This window comes from Hirundo rustica, chromosome 2 (genome assembly GCF_015227805.2).
Source record: "Hirundo rustica isolate bHirRus1 chromosome 2, bHirRus1.pri.v3, whole genome shotgun sequence".
Classification (NCBI taxonomy): domain Eukaryota; kingdom Metazoa; phylum Chordata; class Aves; order Passeriformes; family Hirundinidae; genus Hirundo; species Hirundo rustica.
The window spans coordinates 105952532-105978953 of record NC_053451.1 but is presented as its reverse complement, the minus strand read 5'-3'; the positions used below and the strand labels follow the sequence as shown (position 1 = coordinate 105978953).

At 38.8% G+C, this 26422-nt stretch overlaps 1 protein-coding gene across 8 annotated transcripts in view; it reads right to left on the bottom strand.

The window, feature by feature from the left end:
- POLA1 (DNA polymerase alpha 1, catalytic subunit) overlaps window positions 1-26422 on the bottom strand; it is a 190931-nt gene that overhangs the window by 118839 nt on the left and 45670 nt on the right. For all 8 annotated transcript variants that reach the window (XM_040055869.2, XM_040055870.2, XM_040055873.2 and 5 more), the window contains exons 27-30: window positions 6749-6781; window positions 5111-5203; window positions 1494-1699; window positions 99-231 (exon numbers count right to left, since the gene is read on the bottom strand). In XM_040055869.2, coding sequence (XP_039911803.1) covers window positions 99-231; window positions 1494-1699; window positions 5111-5203; window positions 6749-6781 — 465 coding nt within the window. The remainder of the gene's footprint in view (window positions 1-98; window positions 232-1493; window positions 1700-5110; window positions 5204-6748; window positions 6782-26422) is intronic.

The window sequence follows — 26422 nt, the reverse complement described above, 5'->3', positions numbered from 1 at the left end:
AGCAGTCATAAGGATTAAAAATATTTTTTGTCAGCAATCAATATATTCAGGAACAGTAAAGTTTTTCTGAGACAGGAAAGAGCTGCAAGATCACTTACCTTGTTTATTTCAAACTGATTTGCTGGGATCTGACCACTGACCACATTTTCTCCAATTTCTATAAGTCGCCTTTGAATATTTTCCACAATTATGTCTCGGGGCTGATCAGAAAGAATCTGACCAATTACATAGCTGCAAAAACAGTACAAAAATTAAAAAATGCTTGGCACATGCAAAACCATTACAACAGACACAATCTTCTCTTCCCCCAGATTTTCTCTAGACATTAAAGAGCCCAGGGATGAAGTCTGATGAAAAAATTTATAGAAACTTGCCAGTATATTTTATGTTGTGTTTTATCTATTTACTTATTTTACTAAAAGCAAATTATAGCAAATGTTCTAATGTTAAATAGTGATTTGGAATGGTTAAGTGCAACTTTCTATTTTGTGCTGCCATATCATTTCTCCATTTACTATTCCATAGCAGGTATCTTAAGATGGGGGAGAAGAGAACATAGCAAGTAGAGTGAAGTCTTGCCTATTGCTGCAAAATGTGGTTGGAAGATCTGCCAGCTGCAGAAGAGTTAGTCACTAAAGAACACTCTCCAACATTTGTATAGCTTTAATTACTAATACATTCCTAACTTGGAAAAATTTGCTTCTATTATGATGCATCTTTTCTTAGAAAATGCAAGTCTTAAGAACAGTAAGCAAGTGTGTGGTATATTTTTACAGATGTGAAAAGTATTCATTTTTGGATACATTTGGACCAAGAGCTGTTTAAGTTTTCAAGAGGCATTATACAATGAGTCAGCATCCAGATGACCACCTCTCCACTCTCTCTAATTTTCTTTTTATGGTGCTAAATGTATTACTTCTACTGAATTAAAGCATTAAAAGGCCCTGTGCAATGACAATTAACAATTAGTCAATCCAGTATCCATCCTAATGAAGTATCAAAGGAGTCTCATGGCAAAAGGCAAGAGAAGCAGTCTTGGGGAAAGGGATCACCTCCTCAGCCTGCACTCAACGCACTTCCAGCTTTTTTAGAGGGTTCTGAAAGTGCTGACCACCAGCTTCATCACCCATTTAGGAAATAAAATATCTGACCTAGAACCTACAACTCCAAATGCTGACAGCATCTACCATCTTCCCAAGATTTCAGCTCCTGTTTATTAAATGGCATTTACAACACTGTGACAACTCAGAAACACAGCTTCCACAGCAGATGAAAAACCAGTCAGTGAAATTAGGAGACATTTAGACTTGCACAGGTATAACCTGTTACCAATGCCAGAAGGTAATGTTTCCCATCTCCTACAAAAATCAGCTAAGTCCTAACACTGATGTTAGTTACCAATCTGTGATCTTCAGGAAACACAGTACCACACGGTTAGGAGTCATGTACTGTTTAAAACAGAGCAAAGAAGACAATGCCACAAAGAAACTTACTTTCCAGTCTGTTTAGCAAGATCACACCAGTCTCTCCGGACTATATCCAGCCCTTTTAGTTCTTGTTTAGTCACGTATTTCCCATCTCCCGTTGGTTCCACAGTCAGAGCAGCGTATTTCTTCTTCTTTAACAATAGCAAGGACTTAAAAATTCCATCAATATCAATTTCCAACAATTTGTACAGCTTGTTCACTTCACTTTTGATCTGCAAATGCACCAACATTAAAAACAAATGCAACAATTTATCTATGGACAAGTTCAAGTTTCACATCTAAATGCATTGTTCCTAAGTTTTAAAACAAGTTACATTACACACTGTGTATGTGCATATACATTTTAGAGACTGGTCAGATATCATTAATTAATTACACAATACTAACTACGAGCTAGTAGTTGACTTTTTCAGTATCTACAGCTTGGTACAACTGTCTCCTTAACAAAATTAAGCAAGGCAGAGAAAAATGCAACTGAAGTGACCTTGGAGATAACTGACTCCAACTCATTTTACTAGAACAGCTACTCCATTCTAACCTTTCACATAAATTAAGCAAACAAGGGATTTCACAGCAGGGACCTACTTACTAGGCAAAGACAAGAGATGGTCACTTAGGCAGAAATCGAAAACAGCCTTATAGAAAAGCTACCTTGCAAAGGCACCATTCTTTCTTTCTTTCTTTCCTCCCACTCTCACCCTAAACCAGGGAGGGGAGAAGAACTACAACTGCAGACCAGAGCTCTGTGTGTGCATGCTCAGGAAAACCAGGCAAGTTTCTTTTACCCTTTCCCACAATATACCTACCTCTTCTGTAGCCTGATTTCCGTGAGAGGAAAAGGTGCTGTTTTTCTACACACAGCCTATGTTTTATCCATATACAAAAGCTTCAAAAGGCACTGATACATTGTCTTTATATAGTACCAAGTATCTCTTACCTCTATTCTAAGGGGACAGAAGCTCAACAGCTCAAAACAGCATGAACCTTCAACAACAAGCTTTGGTTCCAGTACACATTTACCTACCTACGGGCTTGGCTAAAAGCTTCCCACTTGCTTTTTTCTTTTTACTTTCTTCCTATGTTTTTACTTTACATTCTTCAACAGAGTATCTGCATATGCCAGGTGTCCTGTCTTCATGTTCTACTCTACTTTCTATCCTCTACAACTTACTTTCCCTGTTGATTTTCAGTATTCATAACCACTCTTACTTGCACTCTTACCACCAGCTATGAACTATCCTCATATCTTCTCACTGAAGTTTGATATGGATTCAAGTTCTTTTGCCATCTAAGAGATACCCTCACCAAGACCAGGACCTTCAGCATAAAATCTCATTTGTTTCCTATCTAGCTTTGAAGTAACATTACCATTTTAACCAAAACTTTCCTTACAAACTTTCCGATTATGAGTATACAGATATGTGTGTGCATAGTTTTTCTCACTTAGATCTGTTATTCCTATTGCAGGAATTACCATTACTTTGATATCCCCTGTATATTTCTAAGTTTTGAAGGACATCATGAGGCAAAAACTACTTTGCTATGAGTTTCATATTTTCTTTCTTAAAACAGTCAAACAATTCCTCTGAACATTTTTCTGAGATTTTAATTTTCAATTTTTCTTTTTTTGCAGCATACCAAGCAAGTGCTCAAAACCCAGCAACAGTTCAGTACTGAATGTACTGGCAAATCTGATTCACAAGGACACAAAGAAAATGAGAAAAAGCTTCTGCTAAGTAATGACTAAAAAGGACTTGGATATAAATAACGGAGGGTTAAGGGTGGGAGAGAACACACACACATTAGATGGGGGAATTCAGAAAGCATGTGAGAGAATTTTCTCCAAAAAAAACCCCCAAAATTAATCTCTTGGAGGAATGCTTCATTCCATAAATTCACACTTTACATCAGAACAGGGGTACACTCACTAACTGCTCTCACTGTAATTGTCTGCATTAAACCTGTGTGCCTTCCATACGGTATACATTAAAGCAAAAGGACAGTGAAAGCAATGTAAATATTCCTCACCTCTGAACATAAAACTTTGGGAAGGAAATTATTATGCAGCGGAGCAGAGACATTTCTTGAGAGTGTTCCTCATCAAAACAGACAATTCTTTACCCTGATTTTTTTAATAGGAATTACTCAAAACAAGGAAAATGTAAATGATCAAAGTGTTCATAGAAAAAGCAACTGTCACTTTCTCGAGGAATAGAAAAACAAGAAACATGTGAAATGAGACAGATATTAATCACTTTTTTCTGCCACAGAAAGGATAGTGAAAGCCACAATGTCTTCAGCTTTGATGCCAGGTATGATTGCGCTGGTTTACAGAGATAAGTTTGTTCACTTTTACAGTTTTTATATGTTGTACTTGCTTTAAATCAAAACATATCTTTCTGTCCTTTTTTTTTATTTTATTAAAAAACCCAATTACTGATACATAATACAGAAGTACAATGGATTAAAAAAGCTTAAGATTTTACTCTCAATAAGCAGCTGACACATAAGTTCAAACACATACCTATTCTCTCAGAAAACCTGACTCTAATTCAGAAGTATTTAACCTATTATGCTTATCCTGTCAGATTTTGTAAGTTATTATTAACTATCCTCTGTAATGTTTAGCCACCAAATGGGAGCACAGGGACAAAAATTAAACGTGAATCAAAACACACACACGACTGGAGTAAGATTAAACTGTCTTATACACTACTGTACATACACTTGAAATTATACATAACGTATATGGCAAACAAAAAAGAAAGACTGCTTGCTACCATGTCAGCAGCCCTCCTGCTACTCAGTTATGACATCAAGATATTATCCCATTTTCTGCTCCTGAATGCATCTACTTCTAAATGTACCCACTAGCATGAAGGTAGAAGTATTCTAAAAAATCCCAGAATCACTCTCTGCCTTGAAATCAAATTACTTTTGTTTAATACTATACTGAATATGTCTATGATTTCTTTGGTTTTTTTAGAGTTTCCATAGCTCTCATTTTCATCACAATTTCTTCCATCTTTCAAAAACAGTTTCTCTTATATCTTTTCATTAGAAAGTTCTGAAACATTTCTACTATTTCAGAGAGCCACAAAACTTCCACATCATTGATTGCCAGCTTCTAATCAATCAGATCTCTTCTGTATCCAGTATACCATGGAAATTAATATTTGAACTTACCACTGGGAATCTGATAACATACTGAGTGCTATACAAATTACATAACTAAACAAAACTAAACTGAGAGACATCCCTCATTTAAAAAAAAAAAAAAAAATCCAAAATGTTCATGTTCTAATTGAAATTAACGTGGAGAGAAATTGTATCTTACATTTTGGTTCACCAAATATTGAGATAATCTCCTGCTATCTGAGGATTAGTAAAAAAAATCCTGTTATGCAATGAAATGTTTAATTCAATCACTTTTAAAAATGCACAGAATAGCTACACCTGAAAAAGAGAGATTTTACTACTTATAGGTTCCATACATTGTGAAGTTCTTTCTCATGGCATATTCTCTGCTTGTGCCACGGAATCCTCTCTTAATACCATCTGCTCCACTCAGAGTAACAACACAAACTTATGTAGGAAATCTTCAAAAATAAGAAGTTCCTTACCTTATTCCCCAGCTTGAAGACCTCATCCAAACTGGTGCTATTAGTGTTTATCATAATGGAATCTGTGTCTCCATAAATCACTTCAAGGTTCATCTAAACGAAAAAAATTGCTTTGAAAAACAAAGAAGAACCACTCCATCTTCTACAAGTCCCACATAACTTTCAAAGTTCAAAAATGTCATTATCTATATACTATCCCTTAAACACTAAAAAAGTACACAAGCAAGAAAACATAAAATAAATTTTTACTGATAGGTCTGTACATTTCATTAAAACCTATCTGAATTTAAAGAGAATAAAGAAACTTCAGCCACTGATATGTTAAAAAGACCACTCTCCAGTTGTGCACATAATATACGTAGGTAAAATTTTACTAAATGAATACTAGAAAAAGAAGTCAGTGAACAGTGATCTTGAGAAACAGTGGGAACGCTGATCAGAAATAACTTTGGACTGCTAAGACACAAGAAGATCACTTCCACAAGACTGCTGGACAAATTCAACGACAAGGCAGTCAGTCAAAGTGTTTGAAAGGTAATAACACAGTCAGGTATCCCATCCCATCTGCAGCCATCACAATACTACTGGGGGAAAAAAAAAAAGAGAACAAATACTCTATTTCAAACAAATCTGTGAAAGCATTTGCTATTGGATGACAGCAGCTGAGAACACCACAGCACTGTCCAGATTAGGCTGCTCTACTTCACTCTTCCAGATCATGCAGATGGCTTTGTATTTCCATCTTCCCTCTCCCATCTCTTAACTTCTGCTAATCCAACCCCCTGTGTTTGTCCTCCCCTGGGCAGCAGATCTTTCAGGAAATGCTCCTTTAGGATAAGGATCCAGCTACTATGACCCACAAGTTTTATCTTCTCAGGCTGAACTACTGAACAATTACACGCGGAGATGAACACAAACACTTACTGAACACCTTCTCTTTGACTGACACTGCCCCTCATATCACTTCTGATTCTTGTAACAATTTAAATGCCCTACTTGGAGAAGATTGTATTCAAACACAGCCATACTTCCATAATACTCTGGATAACAGAGCAAATTCTAGACAAATTGAGGAACATAAAAAAGCCTGAGGTGCATATGAAAGGCATAGCAAGAAAAAAGGTGGAAAGAAAAATTGCCAACACCAGTAAATGTCACAACAACAACAAAATTGGCAGATGCATTTAATTGCATCATATTAATTTGAAAAAAAAAAAAGAAAACCTGACATTTTCAGTGGTGGAAAGCCAATGGAGCTGTAAAAACTGCAACATGGCTATGTCCATACTAAGCTCCAGAGTCAAAAATCCACTCTGTAACAGAGTTTAAAGGATGCCAAAAAATAAACCATAATAAACCACTAGAACACATGTTATAACAGGTTTATGAGTAAACTCTAATTAGCACTGTTGCTAATTTGCTTGAAACAGTCCCACATAGGCTTCAAGCAGGGTCCAGATCATATCTGTGGTAGGAAAAGAAAAAAAGCTATAATCCATCAGGAAGGATTACATTTGTAAACCAGGCATCCTAAGAGGTGATTTCAGGTCTGTTTGGGTTACAGTTCTCCTAGAATAAAAAAAATTCACCAGGTGTGCTCTTTAAGTGTTGTTGTTTAATGAAAATGCTCAGCATTACCTTCTGCACCATCTCCTTGGTATGCATCAAAATCTGAAATAAAAAAAAATAATCAAAGATTAGCGTATGATATAATTACAGGCTAATACATGCAAACATACCCATTAGGTTGCTAATTCCAAATGCTCTCACCTTTCAAAACAAAGCAAACCACCTCTCTCCTGGCAACACAGTCACCTCAATACTCCTATTACACGAGTAAATTCTTGTTTGACCTTGTATTAATGCTATTATTAACTCCCCTAAAACAAGATTAAAACAAATCTCAAAATTGCATGTGCATGCACACATTCTACCTTAAGAAAAAAAAGAACACTGAATCAAATGGCTTAAATACAACCTAATCAGCAAGTGCCAGAATTAAGTCTCTTTCAGTAATTTAGGTCAGTTGTCGCCTTCATATCCATCATCTTATCTCTTGATAAGATTGAAGTTTTTCCCAAAAACATCATGTCTTATTCAGTCCAGCCCGGATGGTGCTCACTTAAGAAGACTTAGTCAAAACACTGAATACACTTGTAACAATGTCAAAATGGGTCATCAAAAAGCAAACTCCTTATGGAAACCAGAACTGGGACGAGGACACGATCTGCCCTTGAATCAGTGGGCAAATCTGCACGTAACCAGGCTTGATACTCAACCAAGAATGAATCCCAAGTTCCCCAAATGCCCACAGCACCTCTCTGAACCTGAGAAACAGCTAAAGAGACCTCATGTGAGAGGCTCCTGCTTCCATCTCTGATAGTACTCCGCACAGTGGAGGGTGGGGAGAGCACATCATCTGAAGCCACAGGTACAGCTGAAGCACAGAAAAGGGACAATCAAATGAGCTTAATGAAAAAAACGTGTAGTTGCAGCAGCAGGAAGAGCTTGGTGATCCTGCACAGCTGCATGAGAACCAACATCTGGTCCATTCCTTCAGCCACTTGGCCACGGTTCCACTGTACTCCCCACCTTCCTTCTTATCAACATCCTGATGCTCTGGCACACAGCTCCAGCTTCCACTTCCCTGCTTTCATCCTTTCCATTGCCACTCAGCATGAACCTCAGGTTTTTGTTCAGCTAATCTTGCTAGTCATATATATCTATATTTCAAATTTTTTTGAGGACTGATTTGAGCAACATGTTACAGCAATGATAGATCAGTCTGTTAGGTGAACCCAAGCAATTTCAAACTCTAAAATAGTTTCCCATTTCAACTGCTTATTTCAAATTTAGTAACCTAGCCTCAGTTTTACTATTTTTCATGTTCAATTGCAATATTGAAAAATTCAATGGCCATATTTGCCAAAAGTTAGAATTAAGACTTGTAGTCAAGAAGCCAGTGACAGGGAGCTGAAGAGTAGAAATCAGCAGGAATGGAGAAAGGACAAACAGGCAAGAGCTGTCCACGCTCAGTGGGAAATCTCAGCACTTTCCTAAGGCCAAGGAGTCCATAATGAAGCCAAGAGCCCTGACTGTTGTGATGCTGACTATTGCTATCACTGCAAGGAATTCTGAAACCGGAGAAATCTCCAACTCTGCACAACAGCACACAAACACAGTGACAACACTGCCATTCCTTTAACGCTAATGGGAAGTTTTTTTAGTATTTCACAACATTTACACAACCACAGAGCAAGTATGATGTTTTTTGTCTGCAATTTTGTCTGCAAGCTGTATTCCCCTCAAGGCACTTGAAGACAGGTTCAGTTTCAAACTGTGATGTAACTTTGACACAGCGGAACTCACAACTCATGTCCTTATCGGAGTTATTCCCCAAGCAATATGGATATCTATGGATTTACACTCAGGGTCAAGTTCAAAACATCCAGTTGATTTAAAGACCATCCACTGGTGCTGCAAACTAGGCACTCAGACAACCTGATGTTTGAACTCCTGCTGAAGTCCAAAACTGCAGAAAGCTCAGTTGTCCTGAGTCTTCTTCACAGAACAGGAAAAGTGTGAGCCTTAACTGCAGATTCCTGTTAGGCTGCACCTGGCACTGGAATCAGACAAACACAATTCCATTTTAACTGGAAGTTTAAAAAGAAGGTATTCCACTCCTATTCATCTCTTAGTTAGTGATTCAGACATTCAACCCCACCACCTTTCTGTGGAGTTTTGAAATTATTCTAAAGACATATCACTGGTACATGATACCAAATTTCATATACAGTAGTCAAAATTCCAACATATTCACTACCCCACAACCCCTCCTCTCACTTATTAGCTAACTCCTACAGAGAAAGGTTATACCTCTCCCTCAGTACTCCAAAAGCAAACAGGAGACCCTGAAACAAAATTGAAAAAATAGACCGAAATGAAGAGCTTATTCTGAAAAGACAGGAAGGCTTATCAATTTTCCTTCATAATCTCTGGCATTTTCTACTTCACTCTCTGCAGTAATTCTATAAATAATGAGAAAGGTAACTTTTTTTTTAAAAAAGGAATACCCCCTCCTAAAAAAAATGTCTGGCTGTGCAAAAACCATTTCTCAATTGACCCTGAGGACAGCAGTGGGTGTAGGTAATCACAACAAGAGGGTCACAGACAACTTGGCTTCATCAAGTGACTGGCATATGCTAGTGCCACCCATTCTGACAGGAGATCTCTCGTAAGTGCCAACAGCTACAAAACAGAAGGTTAGAAAGTATTGCTAAATTCATTAATAAGGCAGTCAGTAGTTATCTGATTTCACAGCAACACCTGCATATTTATCCTCTCATTACCAATTGGATGATGGAATTTTTTCAAGCACATTTCAAAAATCTGCCAATTACAAGTGTAGAAAAAAAAATAAACTTTGTAGTTAATTTTTCCCTTAACAAAGTACAGCTGTTGAGAATAATTGTTCAAGATCTTACCCTGTAATGTCAACTGCAGCAGAACAAAGAGTATTTAATTAGCAAATCTATCCAGTAATTCAACACCTATTATATAAAATGCCTTCGTGATTTTATTCAGGATAATTTGCTAAGAGGGTTATTACTGACATTCAGATGAAATTTAAAATTCCTACGCAAGTCGAGTCATAATAGCAGTAATGATCCCCCCAATCAGGAGATACTGTGTCACACAAGGTTCTTTAGCAATGCAGCAGCCCATTTCCTGACTTCTTAATTCCTGGGCTCAGCTCAGTGAGAGCCCTTAATGCCAATATTTCAGTCAGCAATACATCCTTAATGGGACTCTATTAAAATACCTAGAATAAAAGTGACTTTTTTTTTTTTCTTTTTGTTATAGAGAATGACAGCTCTGCTATCATATCAATCCTGAGCAGTTTCTCAGAAATGTACAGCAGAGGAAGGGAGGTGGGAAGACAGAAGAAAGATGGAAGAGACTAGGGAAAATGGTATTGGGTAGTTTCCTTTTGCAAATAATACTGCACTGCTTATGAGAGCCGGATTGTCTCCTATTCCAAGAGGAAGAATTAATTGCCTGGCAACCCATCTGTATAGCCGTGCCCCCTCCCCCCAGCAAACATACACTTCTAAAAACCTGTGAGCTTCTCAGTACAGTGAACATCTGTGAAACTCTTTGAACTTTTTTCCTTGTAAAAGCAAGACTAGCAACACACATTCTCTCACCCATGAACTGCAAGTCAGTATAAACTTAAAGATTGTAATTGCAGACAAGCCCTCATCAAACTGCAAAATTCCCTGTTCCAATCCTACCCCGACTCACTAATTACTTAATTACGTGAGGTTGTGATTTAAGACAGGGAATGGTTAGCAATAAATAAGTATACAAAGAACAGCTTTACTATTATTCATTACATCAAGTATTTTTAAAGATTCTTTATTTAAAAACATCTGAATAATACCTTCTGATAAGGGTACTTTGCTTCTGTGGACACAAGCTAAGATACAAGAATTAAAACCCAGTGAGACAGGATACAAAACTAATATGCTGATGCAAAGATTTCTCCTGTAAACACACATTTTCTGCAGAATCCTGGGGTCACAGTCATGAAGGAACAGAAGGGAAGACTTAAGAACAGACAGAAAAGAATGGGTACAATCATTAGAAAAACATTGTACCAGAGAAGTATACCAAAAAAACCACCCCAAACCAACCCACACCACTCCTTGTGCATTCACTTTGCACATGGAGAAAAACAAGCAGCCTTAAGGTCCTGTAAAAAACTGTATTCTTGAAAACTATCTGTAGTTATCTAGAGAAGATATCTTTTTCCACTTCATTTATTTACTTCTGCAGTTATATAGTAAGAAAATAATTCTGTCACCTGCTTTAGTAATCCATATTAAATATTCCTTTCCATAGTACAGAGGAATAAATGAGCTGGAAAAACTGTGTTCCAGTAACACTACTCACTAATCTAAGTATTTCTGAGCCTCTGTATTTTTGTAATCTATTCATTAGCTTTGCCAGGATTTTGTCTCAAGTAGACTTTAGCACTGATAAACCACAGTCACAGGATGCTGTAAAAAGATTTTATTAAAGAGGATTTTCAGAAAAGGTTTCTATTGCTGGACAAAAAGGCACATATGCCCTAAGCATAAGTGAAAGAAAGATGGAGGCCTTGTTTGCCACAGAGAATGAAGAATCACAAGTCAGTCTTTTTATCAGAGAATGGACTTGATTTAGAAAAGTTTGAGTGATCAGATTCAAGCAGTTTGTTTGTTTGTTTCAAAGAGCTTTTACAGAGTATTTGCTGCGCTTAGAAAATGTGTTCAAAGTTACATTTCTCCAAAATGTACATTCTTATGAAACGTTAACAGCATGAGAAATAAACCTCAAACTGCTGAAGTTTTCCCTTCTGTGTTGTTTTGGTTTTGTTTTTCTTCAGAAATGCTGAAATTAACTGTTCATACTCCACCTAGCAAAGCTGACAGACAGTAACAGAACTTTCACAGCTTCTGTATATAACAGCAGCACTGGATGGAGCGCCAAAACCGAAGGAAGAATGGTTCCAAGGGCTGAAGCGGTGTGCACAAAGATCCAGTGACATATGTTTGCACCCCAAGAAAAGGTAGAATCTTTTGCCTCACAAACAGAAGACACACAAAAAAGGCAGCAACAAAAAAGTGCTGGATACTAAAAAAAACACCTGTGCGTACCTTTGTCACATTTTGACAAGAAAGGCAAAGATGACAGTAAAACACAGATGATGATGATGATGCAAATCAAATTAAAATTTGAAGACAACGCTTCCTTGGTGCCAGAAACAATTATAGCCTTAAAATTCTACAATACTTTTACTTTAAGTATTTGTGGTGAGCTTTGCTGAAGAGAATGGGAGAACCAGAATTGTTTCCTTATTAAGCTGTGAAACTGCTGATTTTTCTACACAATATATTACAAACCATGCTATACTAAAGCAAATTTTGCCTATTTTGAAAAGGGTTATTTTGGTATTAGGATGAAAGAAAGAAAGAACAACGAAACATACTCTTAAAAGCACTGAACAAAGGTAAAAAAAAAAACACAAACAAAAACAAAACAAAAAAACCCAAGCAAGCCAAAGAAACCCGAAACAAAATAAACACATACACACAAGAACTTCTGTGTTGGAAATGATTTTACAGTCCCAGAAACACAGAAACAGAGTGCTCAACAATGAAGTTGAACACTTGAGCGTGTAGCCGGTAACTGACCTGGCTGTGATCCACTTCCCAAGAAGCAGCAGAAACACAAAGTCCATGCAATAACTACCTGTGAAAAATCTTGGTAGAGCCCAGGCATCTCCAAACCCTCCCGAGAAACCAAACGCAGGGACAGTTCCTAGAGAAGCACCAGGGCTCACAGCCCACCCATGGACTTCTTTTCTTTCTAACTCCTTCAAAACTGAACACCTAAAACAAATGAAGGATCAGGGATCCCTGTTTCACTTAATGAAGAAACAAGATCAACACCATCTAAAACCCCTTGAAGAACACGGTACTCAAATGAATCTTGGCTCATTAACTTTTATGATTCTTTTTTTTATTCCAAAGCATTAAATAAAATTGTGCTTGATGAACATTTTGCACTTAACTCTAAGATGCAAAGGCGGCTTTGCCTAATAAGATGATGGCAACTGTATCAAATGCTAACTGTATCACAAACCATGAGTAAAACCACTTCTAATTAAGAAAGAATATGACAAGCATCATTTACTATGTCCTAATAAAACCAAAACATGTGTTAAGTCATTCAATATTTAAATGCATATAGACAAGTATATTCTCCTTAGAGAAAACAACAGCATTTGTTTCAGTGGAATGAACAAACATTTAGACAGGAAAGCTTTGCTTTGTTTCCCAAACTGAACAGGTTTAACAAATTCGGCAAAATAGATTCTTTCACTAGAAAAAATAAGATGACAAGAACAATAAATAATTGAAATTAATTACTAATAAATGAAGGTTTCCTTTTTAGTCGGACAAGAATCCAGTCTGGTTTAAAACCAGAGCACTGAAATTTTTCTCTGAACAACAGCAAAATCAGTTCCAGAGCAGGGAATAATAACCATACCATCCTCCACACCGGGTTTAAAACTACAATGTTACAAGTTATCTTTCAAATATATAAGCATGTCTCTCAATCGTGAAGTGACAGAAATGGAAGTACTGTCCCATCTCCAAGAAAAGTTCTTCTCATGGCCATAAAACTAGAAGCCCTGGAGAAATCAGGAAATATGACTCAAAATCTGTAGAGAAGACCGGTTTTTCGAAAACATCAAGTATGTCAATAAAGCTGAAAAAAACCCCAAACTAATACTCCAAAGACTAAACATTTTTTAAGCAGTAGATAAACTCAGTGCACTATCTGAGATGATAAACTCCCTGAGAATCAAATCTTCTTCCCCTTTGTTTTTGGGGTGTTTTTTAAATAAAAAGCAAAAAAACTTTTCTAAGGTTCTCCTGGTCAGCATCTTTAAAATAATAACCACAACTTGCATGCTTGGAGAAAAAGAAAGGCCTGGGAGAAGACAAGTGCTAAAGAGAAAAACAGATGCAGAACACACTTGCACTACCTGATGAGTATTCTTAAAGGAAAAAGGTCTTCTATTGAACAATACAGACTTTTTCTTCAAGAACCGTGGGCATTTTGCAATAGCTACACTAAACAGAACAAGGCAATCTCTAACTAGACACAGGTAATATCCACTGAAAACGATCCTGACGTTTCACAGAAGATAAGAGGACATGGTAGTCTTGGTAATGAATAGATTGTGTGTGGATGTTGTGTCCATCAAAAAATCTTTGTAAGTGGTTTGAACTGCTTTAAAACTGTTCTTTCATTATGACTAAGTGATTGTCTATCAAAGCAACATTTATGCAAATTCAGAAAAGCATTTTAGCCTCTAATTAGCCTCCAAAGAAAGTTCTCTTACCTAATTTCTTAAATGTCATGCAGGATTTTCATAAAGCATATAATTTTGTTTCATTAAATTAGATATATTTAGACAACACGACAGGTGTTTTTATAAAGTTAAACAATACTTATTCATCCTCCTCGGTTGCAGCTGGTGTCGGCACCAAGAAGTGCTTGGACAAGGAAGGATCCATTTGCCTAAATGGGGCAAAATTATCTGTGCCAACAGGCTGGTAAGAGAGCCTTGAACCAGCACTGAGAGGGGCAGGAGAGCATGTCCATGCTGGCAAGCAAAGGGTGGGATGTGTGAGCAGAAAGGACCAAGTAACCAAGAGCTAGGGGGCCTCTTCCAGCATATCCATGTGAATAAGGGAGTGCCTCCAGCACAGCGCTACAGATAAAGCTCTTGCACTTTCTAGCTCATCTCTCTGCTCTGCAGAAAAGGACCATTCTGAAAGACTTCAAAATAATCTGCTTCAGATCTGACAGATTGTGAGCCTCAATGACTAAGCAAGAAGTTTCTGTATATTCAGCTTCCCAACTACACTGGGATGTTCAAGGTTCCACCAAAGCTACTCAAATGCAAAAGATGAGAGATCAAGTGTATATGACTGCCCACAGGGTTCACAACTGTACTTAAAAAAACCCCAGATCCATTTTATTTTTTCACTTGCCCTCAGAGTAATAATAAAAATAATTATGTTTCACAAGATGTTAATTATGCAGGCTATTTTACAAATACCTCTGGACTTTCCTCCTCTCTGCTGTCAGCCTGGAACACCACTCTCTGCCACTCTGTCTTACATTGCATCTAAATCTTCAGTCCTACAAACCTTGTTGGGACACCTCCTCCAAGCCTTCAGACACAGCTCTGTGTGCAGATTTCTCATCTCTTTTAGCAGTGTGGTAAAAGCCCTCTTAGGTGGTGCCAGGGACAAAAAAACCTTATGAGGAGCCACTGAGGGCACTTGGTCTGCCCAGCCTGGAGGAGACTGAGGGGAGACCTCAGTGCAGGTACAGCTTCCCTGTGAGGGTGAGAGCAGGGGCAGGCACTGAACTCTGCTCTGGTGACAGTGACAGGACTGAGAGAACGGCCTGAGGTTGTGTCAGGGGAGGTTAAGGCTGGGTAAAAGGAAAACGTTTTTCACCCAGAGGGTGGCTGAGCACTGGAACAGGCTGCTCAGGGCAGTGGTCACAGCACCAGCCTGACAGAGCTCAAGAAGAGTTTGGACAATGCTCTCAGGCACAGGGTGTGACTCTTGGGGTGTTCTTCTGCAGGGCCAGGAGTGGGACTCTGATCCCAATGGGTTCCTCCCAACTCAGCATATTCTGTGATTCTGTGGAACAGTTTCAGCTCTGCATGGTGCACTTCACATTTCCTGCTTCAGGCAGGACATAGTGATTGCTCCACAGATTTGAAAATACGATGAGGAACATGCATGGTTAATAGCATGAAGTCTCAATCATAGTTCTGATTTGTTCGCTGTGACTTTTTTGCAGCACTTGATGAAGCTGGATTGGATACAGATGGAAAGAGCCCCTGACACTCTGTCAGAGTCAGACACAGTCTTTTTAGATTAAAAATAAGCTTCCTGAATTCCCTAGATAGGTCTGACAAGAAAACCAACAACCAACCAAAGCCCAAGACAGAGCTCCTCAGGACATGAGAGACTTGCCTAGAACAAAATCAGCATTTACAAGGCATGTCAGAAATAAAATCTACTAGCCAACCAAACAACTGTAAGACATATAATGTAGAAATAATGTTTTTTTAAAGGCTCATTTAAGCTTTTTAACTATTTTTAAACTAACTACAAAAGAAAATTACTAGTTAACAATCCTAAATTGCTTGTTAAATAGGGCTTGCAACCCTAAGTCAGGAATAGGAACTGCAGGGTGGGTTGGGGTAACTTCACCTTCCAGATTTTTCCTGTAAGGATGTACAGGAATAAAAGGGTCCATGTCATTGGAAGCTATTGCCTATCCACAGACATTCACCACACCACATATACCATCATCACTTAAGAGCTCAGGATGGAACCATATTTGATGCCAGAGAGTTCCTGCAGAAACAGAAATACGTTCAATGACACAATTTTGGGAGTACTCCAGTTGAGAAAAGATGAGCTTCATGCAAAAGAAAATTCGTGAAAGGGACCACCTTATTATCAGCCTTTAGGATTTCAGCAGCTAGTGGTCACTTGGTCAATTACCTAAAATTGTAGTTTAGGGTATTTTTAACACCATTTATAGTCTGTCTCATAACCCAAGACACTTGTACTGTTTTCAAAAACAGATCGAGGTTAGTGGCTTATCAATGCATACAGTTACATTTTTCAGGACTGTGAATTTATGCAAAGAAATTATAATTTCAGAAGTTTGTTTTACGCATTAGTCTGTTGTTAAGCACTCCACGTACAGCCCACCCAGTTCAGTATTTAGAGGTTTGAAATTAACAGCAGTATGACTTCATTACTAATGAAGCCAAGTTGCTAAGCTGTCATTGTACAGTACCACAGGACATGGATTTGTTTGTTACTTGTAAAGAATATGGAAATTTGAAGACTAAGAAAAGAGCCAAATGTATTTAACCTTTCAGCATGACCCTCTAGGAATCCAATCCAAATACTGACTTTTAGCCACATAACAGATTAAAGTAGTGGAGCTTTGCCACTCATTCAATCCACATAAATCACATAAAAAGATACTGCTCAACAGGAATACATTTCTATTCTAATGATGGAAAAACCTTAATTACAAATGCAACTTAAGCATGCTACCTCCATAAATCCATTACTACAAGAGAGGCATGCTGATTATTTTTTAAATCTTTAATTTGTCATTTAGACCTACTGTTATCTCATTTGTAAAGAATTCAAAATACATTTGCAAAAAACTAGATTTCTAAAACATTAACAATGTTTATAAGTGTCTCACTTATTTCCCTACAATTTGACAAGATTGATTTTGTGCTACATACTCCAACTCAATCAATCTTCAACTTCAGAAATTTTCATTTAAATTCTTCATCCCACAAACTCTGTTAAAAGAAAGAACATCACAACCTAAAGGTTTTGTTTAATCTAAAAACATCGCTAATAAGCTTTCCTACTACTTATTACAGGAGTTTGAATTGTTAATAAAAAACTCAGCTTTCACTCATATGCCAATGAAACCTTCTTTCAAAACTCTCTCTTGCTCTCACTTTTCAGTTAAAGTAGAAAGCACCAGCACTGATTAACATTATTGTCACACCAGTCATTCAATACCCTCATTAGAATTGTATCTGAAACGAGACCTGCAGGGCCCTGAGTTTTTGTGCCAACATAATAATCCAACCACAAGCACTGGTGGACAGTGGCTTGATTTCATCCACTGCTATTACAGATACAAATGTTGCTAAGCTCCTTTTTAATGCCCTTAGATAACTACAGGTGCCTAAAATAACAAACAAACCAACCAACCAACTCCCGAAACAGAAGCAAAGATAGGGATATGCCGTAAGAATAAAAATCCCTGTAAGAATGTGCTGGTATCTTAAGGCCTGGTTTGAATTAGGATTAAAAAAAATAGACTTAATCACAAAACCACAGGCTGGCTGAGGTTGCAAGGGGCCTCAGGAGGTGACCTGGTCCAGCTCCCCAGTTCAGGAAGGGATTGTCCAGGGCCATGTCCAGACACCTTTGACTATCTCCAATGGTGCAGAGTGCACACACTCTCTGGGTGAGCTTGACAGGTCTCAGTCACCCTCACAGCAAAAAAGTGGTTCCTGATGTTCAGGTGGCTCTTCCTCTGTGGCTCAGTAAACAAAGAAAACCAAACCAGCCAAACAAACACACACAAAAATCTATTATTAAAATGACACAAATGCCATGAAAAAAAGCCCACACATATTCCCTTAAGAGGGCTGAAGAATACTGAGTGTCCATTTAAAAAAAGAGAAAACAATCATGAATATCGAACTTTTGATATATTAAAAAAATACATTAACTCTTCTGGATTAAAAAACAAACAAACAAAACACACTTGCCCACCAACCTCCAAGACACTGAAGACATATTGCTGCTTTCTGAGATAGGTAACACTACTTTTGGTAAGTCTTGATAAACTGTGAAACAAGAGATTGAAAATATTTTCTGAGGAAATATACATGAAAGGTGGCTGATAAGAGAAGCCTGCTCTCTTCTGCAGGTCATGTTCTTTTCTGAGACACACTACCCCTGAGGTACCTTATGTTTACAAACCTGGACATTTATTTTGACCCTACGTATACATACAATTATAGGAAGACATTTAATATTCAAAGTCAAGAACCAACCACAATTCGACCAAGATATATGAAAATCTTACCCTAAAATATGATCTAGAATGGACTTGACTGCATCGTTCTCAGGCTTATGACCTTATGATATTGGCATCTACTGGCTTAAAGGCACTTCTTAAAAGGCTGACATGAACCTTGACAGTTCTCTGCTTGGCCATCACTATATAGTTATTCCAACTAATTCCACAATGGATCAACTGTCCCATTCACCTGAACTGCTATGATTTTTTTTTTCTGTTTTAAGTTCTGCCTTTTCATGAGCACTTGCTCTCCTACAATCCATCACATAAGAAACTGTCAAAAAGCTGAAATATGGCAAATTCAAAGTATTTGAATATTTATTTGATTAAAGTATAGAAGATTATCCTTATTTGGCTAAAGTACAGAAGATTATCCAGCAGAAGAGAAAGGTAATTAACATCTAATTTCGAAGCTTTTCAAATGAGCCTCATCCCAACCACAGTAAGAGATCTACACTAAAGAAGTTTCTCATTTTCATTCAAAAAGGCACACCTGGCAGACCAACAGTAACCGTAGGAAAGAGAAAACAGAAGACAAAGAAGCATTCAGATTAAGCAAAAAACATGTTCCCCACTTTCTTCCACATGCGCCTGCAGTCCTATCATCAACTAAGTCACATCTGACTAAATGAGGTATGCTCACCCTAATAGAGAGAGGTAATTTAACAGGTTAGATAGAGGAGAAAAGATATTTAAATTGCCTGGAAGCTGAGAAATAAAAACAACTTACAAAAAGTCTGTATCATACAGACTTCTGGAGTGATTCTGAAAACGGTTTGCCGACACTGCTGGTGGTTGAATTTTCAAGCGTTAAAACAAAATCATTACCCAGGTAATTTCTCAACAATGGCAAAGCAAAATCTCCAGGCTAACCTGGTGATTTACAATGGACCTGTCTTTCAGCAGGTTACAAAATTCTCAGCACTGACACAATGCCATGTTAAGCTAGGACTTCTGCAAAAGATGTTGCCTACTTTGAGAGAACATCTGCTGTCTCTGGTACTAAACCTTTTAGTTTCCATATACTTCGAGCACCCTTTTCTCCTAAGGCTTTCCACCGTGCTGCAGAAGACACCACAAGCAAAATAAGAGGGTGTGGAGGGGAAAAGACTAAAGACTTCTACAGGATCCTTCAAAGATATGACAATTTTTTATAGTATCTTGATAATAAAAGGAAATGGTCCATATATTAGAAAAAAATACCAAAAAAGTTGTTACCAATACAGAAATTCTACATGATTAGAACAGAAAAAATATTAGCTAGTAATGAGTCTTCAAAAACTGGGTAAATTAACATGGACTGAAAATCAGTTTGAGGCTCGTGTCAGCCCACTGAAAAAGCAATAATCCAGGAAAAACAGCAAAGTCTTCACTTGTCTCATCAAAGGACAACATTTCACAAAAACCACCTTTGATCTCAACAGTGAGCAATATTTGAGGGGCTTATGAGGCAGATCTTCCATACTAATGCTTCCCTATGGGAAAACCAGAGAAACACAGATGTCCCATGAATCCAAGTCAGTACTTCCCAGTGAACACCTGGAGGGACAAGGTTACATTTTAAGATAAGCTCACCCCCCCTTCCACCAAAATAATAGATGTATTTTGGAGCAGAAGCAGCTTCAGAAAAATATTCCACTTGCTGCTGCTGCTGAGGAGACAGAAATTTATGATGGGTTGTGGGAAGCACCCCACTGGCCACAACTCTGAAACACCAATGAGGGCTGCACTGCAAAGGACTTGCACACCGTGAGGGACTGCCAAGCATACCATAAAGCAAGAACACCAAATTACAATCTTAATTTTGCTTCCAAGCCCTGTATTTTCATCCCTCAGCATAGAAGGTTTTTCCCCCCACAGAAAGCATTAGGTGTCAAAAGGTTCATAGACTTGGCTCACTGATTGATTCCTAGTCTGATTTGTAAGGCTAATTAAGACATGGCCAAACTGTGTCCATGTCTTACTTAACATTGGTGTTCAAGCAAGTATCACACAATCTGATTAAAATTGACTAAAATGTCTTACTTCAGTAATCACTTAGACAGAATGAATTTTACATTAGCAGGATCAAGCACGCGTCAGGCCTCAGTGGAAATGAAAAGGGCTTATAGTAATAGGATTTATAAATCCACCACATTAGGTTAATGGCTAAATGATTTACATGTAACTTTTCCCCCTCCTCCTCACCCTTCAACTCACACACAAAAAAATTCCTATATTTGGCACTTCTAACGACAAGTGTCAAGGCAAAAACAGACGTTCTTTTTAATTAGCTGAAAATTAAAAGCCACAAGTGATCCTTCATTAACTCTTTCACTGCAGAAATAATGAATTAGATTTTTATAAAGCCAGAATTCTTGAAGACCCTAATGAACCTTTTCAAACAACCACAACGAGTTATCTGCATGTGCATAATGAGCCTCGAATGGTTTGAGCCAATAAATATGCAACTGATAAAGTGAGATCCTTATTCCTTATAAAATTGTCAGTAATGGGAGTTCTTCATGTGACTATTTTCAATTGCAGAGAAGACTCTAAAAGCCCTTGCTCTTTCTCAGCCAGTAATTCAATCCAACAGTTAGCAGCAGTTACTAATGACACTGGAATATAGATGGCTTAAAGCCAACCCTCCCTCTTTCCAAGTGCTGGAATGTCCTACACCATGTGGTAAACCAGGTGCTTTGTTTTGTTCTTTTGGCAGCTGAAGCTTTCATTTTCTGGCAATTTGAAAACAAAGTCATTCAGCTGAGCCCCTGCAGCAGCAGTCACTTCATGCACTGGATACAAGCACGGATTAAGTTCATCTGCAAGCCCTACCTGTCCCCCCCCCTCAGAAGCTAATACTAGGTCAGGTGGGAGAGTGAAAGCTCAAGTTAAAAGCATACCACCCTTTTTTTTCAGCAAAATTAATTAAAAAATTTCAGTCAACAAGGTCAACATTTCTCAGTGATAACAGTGCTTTGCATTTTCAGGTCACTGTACAGACATTAAAAAGTGAATCCAACACCAGGACTAAGGTTACCTGCCAATACCATATGCTTTAACATAATTTATCAAGCATCTGCCTATTGTCACCACGCACAGTCACGTTACCACCACCTCACTTTCCTTCCATGGCGTTAGGAGGACCGACAGCCAGTGGAGCAGCCCCCTCCTCTCCTTCATAGCCCAGGTTAGGAACACAGTGTCCCCTCCATGTCCCAAGGACCAAAAAGCCTGGGTTTATGGATATCAGTCTGCTTCTCTTGGGAAATGACCGCAAGTTGGTCTTGCTCCAAACAAGGATTTCGTTAGATGAAAGCACCTCAGAAGGGAGCTGCCTGTTTTCCAGCCCTGGCCTGAGGACACGACAATAGCAGCAGCAGAGCCTGTCCCTGGTCCTCTCCTCTCCCTCGGCCGTCAGGGTATCAGGTTCACATTCTTTCCCCACAAACACTTGTCCCGTGTCACACAAAAGAGGGACCAACAAACCTGATACAGGGCCGTTAAATTCAGACAGCAAGGCACCACACAATGACCTTTAGAAGAACGATATTAACAGGTGGCTGGAGTCTAATACAAATAATTATATTACACTTTAGCAGCATGGACCAAAGTGGAAACACATTGTCTTGTCATCAGCAATTGAATAAAGCCAAAGTAATGTTACCAGAATACCCTTTTAACACTCCTCTGTTACCTCCCCAACTACAGAGAACACCTCCTGTGGCAGAGCTCCCAAATACGTCATAAGGTGCTCCATATGAAAATTTCACCAGGGTGTCTGACATTTCCCTCTCAGAGCAAAACAGGAACCTCCCTGCCAGCCTCTGGAGAACCACACAAGTAAATTCAAGCACTGCTTATGAATTTACCTCGTCTTTCCTCTTGGAAGAGTCCACTAGAAACACATCCCTCCTTCAATTAAAAAGAAGCCGATAAAAGAAGCTCAGCAAAGTCCTTCAAAACTCGTAAGAGAAACCAGTACAAGTGATCAAATTAATTGCCCCCGCTCACTAATTAGTTTTCCGACATCAATCATCTCAAGTTAGCAACAGTTTTCATCGACCTTTAACCCCGAGAGCAGTCACCGTTTTGACAGGACGGGCAGCTGCGGCAAACAGCCGCACCATTTTGGGACGGCCGGCGATTTCTGCGCACATCTGCGGCCGGGCCGCACCTCGCCGGGCAGAGGGGGCCCTCGGCACGACCCCGCGGCCCTGGCAGGACTCGCCGAGCCCAGCACATGCCACTGGCAGCCCCGGCTGCAGCGGGGCCAAGCACCGGATCAGTTTCCTGTCAGCTGCGACCTGGCCGACACTTAAGCTGCTTAAAGGTTTCTCATTCTTCGCTTTAGAAGGGGGAGGGCAGGTTCAAGGACACTCCAGCTCGTCTAGAGTAGAGCAGGGAGAAATCACACCTCCAAACAACAGGGTTAAGTGGTAGCATCCAGCTCAAAACGTCTGCACAGAGATGGATGGCGAAAGGACTTGGAGATGCAACAAAAAACCTGCCTACAGAGAAACACATTGAAGAAAGACACTAATACTTAATCTTCCATGTAGTGGTGCAAGTCACCTCAGCTCCTACAGCAACAAACCACAAGCAGTGCATGCATTAGGGAGCTGCCAGCAAACTACTCAGTTGGGCTGAAAGAGCAGTGCAGGGAATAAATGGAGCACTGGCCCAAACCATGCAGACCACTCCACCTGGCCAGAGCATCCTGAAAGACCCAGAACAACATCCCTCCCCCGCTTTCTCCCTCCCAGTGAAAAGCAGGTGCTTGGTCCCCCCACAGAAACACGCCCTTCTATCTGGTCTAGCCAGAACACAAGGCAGAGTCTGGGGAGCAAATCCCACTTCCATACTCTGAGAAGACAGTTTGGAGCAGTCAGGTGCACGCTGCTGGCTGGCACCTGGACCATCCTGGTGTTCAGCAGCAGCTTGTTCTCCCCTCTTGCATCCGCTTCTCACCTACCCCAAACACCTCACTATAAGGTCAAACAGGTGGGAGAGCTGACTTCTACTCAACAGCTTTGGCAATGTAACTCCAGGCTCCCACCTTTATCCAACATGGTACTCAACTTGAAAGCCTTAGAAATGAGAGCAGTCGTTACAGTAAATTTGGGAAGTGACAAGAAACATAAAACATGTATGTTTTGGCACTGGAGACACTTTGGGGAGGAGAGGAGGGAAAAAGAGCGAGAGAGACACTGAAAAACAGAATTTACAAGGAAGGCAAGTCAGCAAGAGACAAAACCCAGTTGTGCAAAGCATCTCCAGTGTTTTTATACACGCAAAAGCACGTAAGCCTTGCTCAAAAGGTCTCCTCTCCATCCCAAAAAAATCCCGCCCTAAAGAGTAATAGAATGGAAGGGACCTTGATGATCCAAGTATTATATAGCATCCAGAATACCATATACTACAGCAGCATGACTAAATTACCCTATAATAGTATGCTTATAAATGTGGGTCAATGCATCATTTCAAGAGTAACTTCTTGGTATGTTAAGGTAAAAGGAGGGAAGTGGAAAGAGGAAAACAAATATTATTAGAACAACTTATTTTCTAAATATTAACCATGTGACACTTGAGGTAAGAGAGCTCTTTGTCTTCTTTTTTCCGAGCTATGCTCAGCCACTCAGGCCTGGTATAATCCACCCAGGCTGCTCTGAGTTTCTGACTGCTTGAGACCTTCTTGTGGGCTCAGGCACTGGAACTAACAACGCTTTGCTGCACATCAGGAAATGTCTCTGACCACTCACCATAGCCAGAGTAGCTTCATTGGGACAACACAGTCTTTAGTCATGGCACAGCATTCAGCCAGCAGTGGCACTGAGTCCCCTTCTTGCAATTCTCACCTTCTGCACAAGGACATATCTGCTATCCAAAAAACCTTGGACCATTCCAATAGCAAAAGCCCTCAAGTCTTCAATGTATACTTCAAAAATGTTCCCCAGATAGCACAAGAAAGCTCATCTAAACAGGCTGCAGCCCAACCTCCCCTCTGGTCCCAACCTCCTATTTCACTCAAGAGCCTTAAAAACTGCAGTAAACATTAAAACACTAAATGCTGCAGGAATTACTAATATAAAGATACTTCTGTTTACTACGTTAGGAATTTTTCTGTTTAAAAACTTTATTTATTCCCTTAAAAAACTCATAGCACAAGGTACTATCCAGAAATCAAAAAACACAAAAGCACACAAAATTTATCAGAATATTTGGAGGTGAATTGTAACACAGGTAATTTGATCCCTCCTAAGCACAAGTATGATCTGAGGAAAGAGACAAATTGATGATTGGAGTTATAATTATAAAATAAACAGTAAACATTTCAAGATTAAACTAAGACAAGGGAAACATCACTTTTTTCCTTGCAAATGCTTTACACAGATGTACACAACAGCAACGCAAACTCAAGATATCAGACTATGCACACGTGGGTAGGAATTACCCGAAATCTTTCATAAACATTTAGTACACAAAGAAAGAAACCCCCCTGCATTAAACAAGGAAAATAATGAAAGGTCCAAATTAATTACTGAACACTAATTTTTAAATACAAATATTTTTATGCTATGCCAAATGAGTTCCTCTCTTGCCAACCACACATGACTTGTTACAACTGCATAGAATTACCTTTATGAAAGGCATCCAAATTCATTAAAATTTTATCCAAAACATGTCACATAAATTACAATATTTCAGTGTGGCAGAAGACTGCAGTGATTCCTTATTGACCTTCCTCCATCATACATGGGCCATGAAATTTAACTAACAGAGTCTACTTCAAGATTGTGACTTCGGGTTGAGCGACAGCATAATTTTTAGAAGCAAGGAATGGGACCTTGATTTAACAGAAATTATGGGAAATTCACCACCACCTCCATGCAACTTCTTTGCCATGAAGTTAAGAAGAACTGAAACATGGCTCATTTATACAGCCAACTCTCAATCTGTACCAACAGACACAATCTGATTATACAAGAGTATCTGTACCACAGTGAGGAGGAAAGAGAAGGAAGGGATGCATTAGAGATTCTGAATTGATTCATACATGTTTGGGATATCAGACATCTACAAAATTTTGGTTCTTGGTTCCTCTGACTGCCAGTGGTCTCTGTCACAGCAGGAAGGCCAAAAAACATGACTGCTTTAAGACTTTATGGAGCAAAACTGAAGCAGCCTGTAGACTGCTGCATGGCAGAACAGTCTACTAAGAAATCCAGCCCAGACCCCTAAAACATACATCATATAATCCTACTCAAAAGGATGGGTATCTCGGTATTTTTTAAATAAGGTGATGTTGGGTTATCCTGGTTTTTGGTTTGTTTTTTTCAACTTCACTGCCCATGACAGACAATTTGACATAGATACTTGTTCCTCATTGAGCTTCATTTCAGGGCACTTCTCACTACTGCCTTAAAAATAATTCATGCTTCAAAGCGAACTCCTGGGGAAAAATGTATTTTGTTGGCTCAGAGCAGTATTGTCATGATGGCTGCTCGATTATTCCCTTGAGGCAGACAGACTAAGTAGGAGGCTTTATCACTATTCAAGCAGATGGGTTATTATACATATGACACTAACAATTTCAGTAGATTCAAACACGGAAACTTGGTTTCAAGGCTAAAATATCAAAATGAATCCACTCCTGAGGAGCCCTCTACATTATCAAAAAGGCACATTTAACAGATACCTTTAAAATCATCACATTTACAGTACAATGATTTAAAAAAGTATTCTTATTTTTCCTTCCTTACAGAAAAAAAGTGAAACAAACAAAACAGCCACTAAGGTTTCTCTGTATCTTCACAGGTTGCACATAAATGAACTTGCAGTGCCCTGTACTTCCACATTTGTAAACTCTTGCCTGAAGAGTAACAGTTTTGTCAGAGTCAAATCCTTGGATTGTTATTTCTGCACTCTGTCTTTTTTATTCTGGGGAACTACAATCTCCTAAAAGGGAGAATTAAATGCCATAATTGTAAATACTAAAGAATAGAACAACAACAAAAAAATCCCTAAAAAGTAGGTTTAACACCT